The sequence below is a fragment of the Alexandromys fortis genome, unplaced genomic scaffold, assembly GCF_014885135.2.
Source record: "Alexandromys fortis isolate MF-2015 unplaced genomic scaffold, M_Fortis_MF-2015_v1.1 scaffold_47, whole genome shotgun sequence".
NCBI lineage: Eukaryota > Metazoa > Chordata > Mammalia > Rodentia > Cricetidae > Alexandromys > Alexandromys fortis.
In genome coordinates, this window is record NW_026067957.1 from 299,754 (window position 1) to 302,353 (window position 2,600).

Below are 2,600 nucleotides of genomic sequence, written 5' to 3' on the forward strand. Positions count from 1 at the left end.
AATTCATTGCAAATAATTATTTATCAATTTAATTAATAAAGTCTGAGTCAGAAAGTTTTAGTTAACAAGGGAAATACATGATAACTTTTGAATGCTGGAATTAATGCTTTCATTAAATGTAGTCATTTAGTACTATAGAAACACAGATTGTTTTATACTTCATTTGTTTTTATAATGATATGCTTTTATCATTTTTAAGCTACTGCCTTTTCTATCACTCCTACTTTTATAATTAACTTTTTGGTAGTTAAAAAGAGACTGAAAATTTTGGTCTCTTTGACATCTGTGTGGATATTACTCAAGGGTATAAAGATAACTTTTATACACACAGATAAACTTTTATACGTTTTATATTGAGACAAGGTTATTTACTCTTTTAGAAAAAAATCAGTTCAGGTCTCCAAAAACAATTGAGCCTTTCAAGACTTTTTGTTGGGAGCAAACCTGTCTACCTTAACCCTTGTAGAAGACAGCTTGACTATAGATATAGGATGCCTGAGTTTGTATGTTTGCTGAGATACTTTCTGTGTTGTGATGATATGAATAGATAATTTAGATTCCATGTGTCTTCGTTATGTCTTTGTAAACAGTCTTAAAGAGTCCCTATTTAAACAAATGCATGAATGTCCTATTTAGAATCAGCAGAACTACTGTAAGTAATGAGACTGATTTTGGCAGTAAGTGCTCCAATTTCCTGAAATGATCCACATCTAAGCATTGCTTATTGTCAGAAAGACATGAATTCATGAATTAAAATTTTGTGTCTCAAAATTTTGTCTTCACCTGGGGTTACAGAGCTTTTCTTTTCATGCCCAGATCTGGTCTCATTTGCTTTTTTTTTTTTTTTTTTTTTTGGAAAGTGTTAGCATTTAATTGGCCTCCCTGAGTGGCTTCAAGCCACCAAAACACAGGCACCTCCAACACCCTTTATCTTCTCTTCAGCTCTTCTGCTGAAAATTTTGGCTTTCACGATGACAGGCTGCTTAGGGAGCTTTTCCTTCCCCAGAACTTTGTAGTAGCCGGATCGCACGACATCGATGATGGGAGCAACTCCGGTCTTGTTCTTGGCAGCGTTGACTTGGGTCTGCTCACTGACCAGCGTCCACAGTTTATCCAGGTTGACAGTCGGGCAGAAGCTCTGGTTCCTCTTTAAGTGGTAATGCCTCATCCCAACTTTCCCGAAGTAACCTGGATGATACTTGTCGAAGGTGATCCTGTGATGATGCATGCCTCCAGCGTTCCCACGTCCTCCTGGATGCTTGAGGTGTTTACCGATGCGGCCATGGCCATGGCTCACGTGGCCCCGGAGTTTCCGGGTCTTCCTCAGTCTGAATGGCATGGCGGTGGCAGAAAGGAAAGAGGGCATCTCATTTGCTTTTACAGAGTATTCAGGTCAATACTGCAGTGTCTTTGATGATACTTGCCTTTATGCATTTCTTTTTAATAATCAGGTCACCAGTTCAATCATATTATCGCATATTAATCACAAACACATTTGACTTTAAGCTCAAAATCTGAAACTAGGGTTTCTCAGATCATTTTAGGCACCATCATATTTCAAATGTGCAATTGTGGGCTGGTTTTATCTACTGTAATGCACCATTCCTTAGTTTTTTCATCTGTTAAATGGGATAATACTATTAGCCAGTTCACAGAAATTATTCTGACAGTCCTGTGGAGTCATTCTTGTCAAATGTGTATAATACCACCTGAAGAAGTAGATTATAACTTTTATACTTTAAGGATACACTCTGTTTGTGTTACTACTAAAGGGAATATTATAAAAAGAGGAAAGAATAATAGCTGTGCATAAGAAATGTTACCTAACATCCTCTCACTAAGAAGAAAGTAAATGTCAATGGTGGGTGGTTTATAAATCTGTATGCTTGGTATGATGTTGTGATGGGGCAGTTACCTTTATGATCTTTTCCTATCCCCTGCATTTGATTGTGAGAACAAAGCTTCAGACTAATCAATCATGCAAGGAACATTTTACAAAATATCTGTCCAATCTGTTGCAAGGATCAGCCTTCAGCAGCTCAGGAAACTGAAGACATTGCAGAATAAGTGCACTACTTGACAGACAATCAGACACATGAGGACTTTTTGTGGGCTAAAGTATAGTTCTTCATTTTATTATTCTTTTTATCACTTGTTCTACTCTATTCTCTTTTTTTTTGATGCTTTGTCCTTCTATCCTGATGTTTCCCTTCTTCCTTTTTTTCTGCTGGCTTATTTCTCACTTATTCATTTTTTCCTTGTAGCTTATATACCCCAGCAAAATTTTTCAAGTAATATAAAAATTACAAGGTAGTTACATTCTATTCTTAAGTGAATTATTACAATTAATACAAGGAAAAATAATATGTTTCCCATTTCCCTTATATGGTTAAACATTTTATATATTATGGTGAATAAAAATTATCTTTAAGAACTCACATAGACTCATATCCAAGCAACTCGTTACAGATTACCAACATGTAAGCAAGCAATGCATTTTTCTCAGCCAGTTCTTTTACTGGAAGTCTGCATTTTGCAGTTACAAAAAAAGACAGGATCAAACTTTTTATTATTTATCTCAAAAAGCAATCTTATAAAAG

At 35.7% G+C, this 2,600-nt stretch overlaps 1 protein-coding gene across 1 annotated transcript; it reads right to left on the reverse strand.

The window, feature by feature from the left end:
* Window positions 1–892: 892 nt before the first annotated feature.
* On the reverse strand, window positions 893–1,339 carry LOC126507748 (60S ribosomal protein L27a-like). The gene has a single exon (XM_050152476.1). The coding sequence runs from the start codon at window positions 1,337–1,339 to the stop codon at window positions 893–895; it is 447 nt and encodes a 148-aa protein (XP_050008433.1).
* Window positions 1,340–2,600: the final 1,261 nt, after the last annotated feature.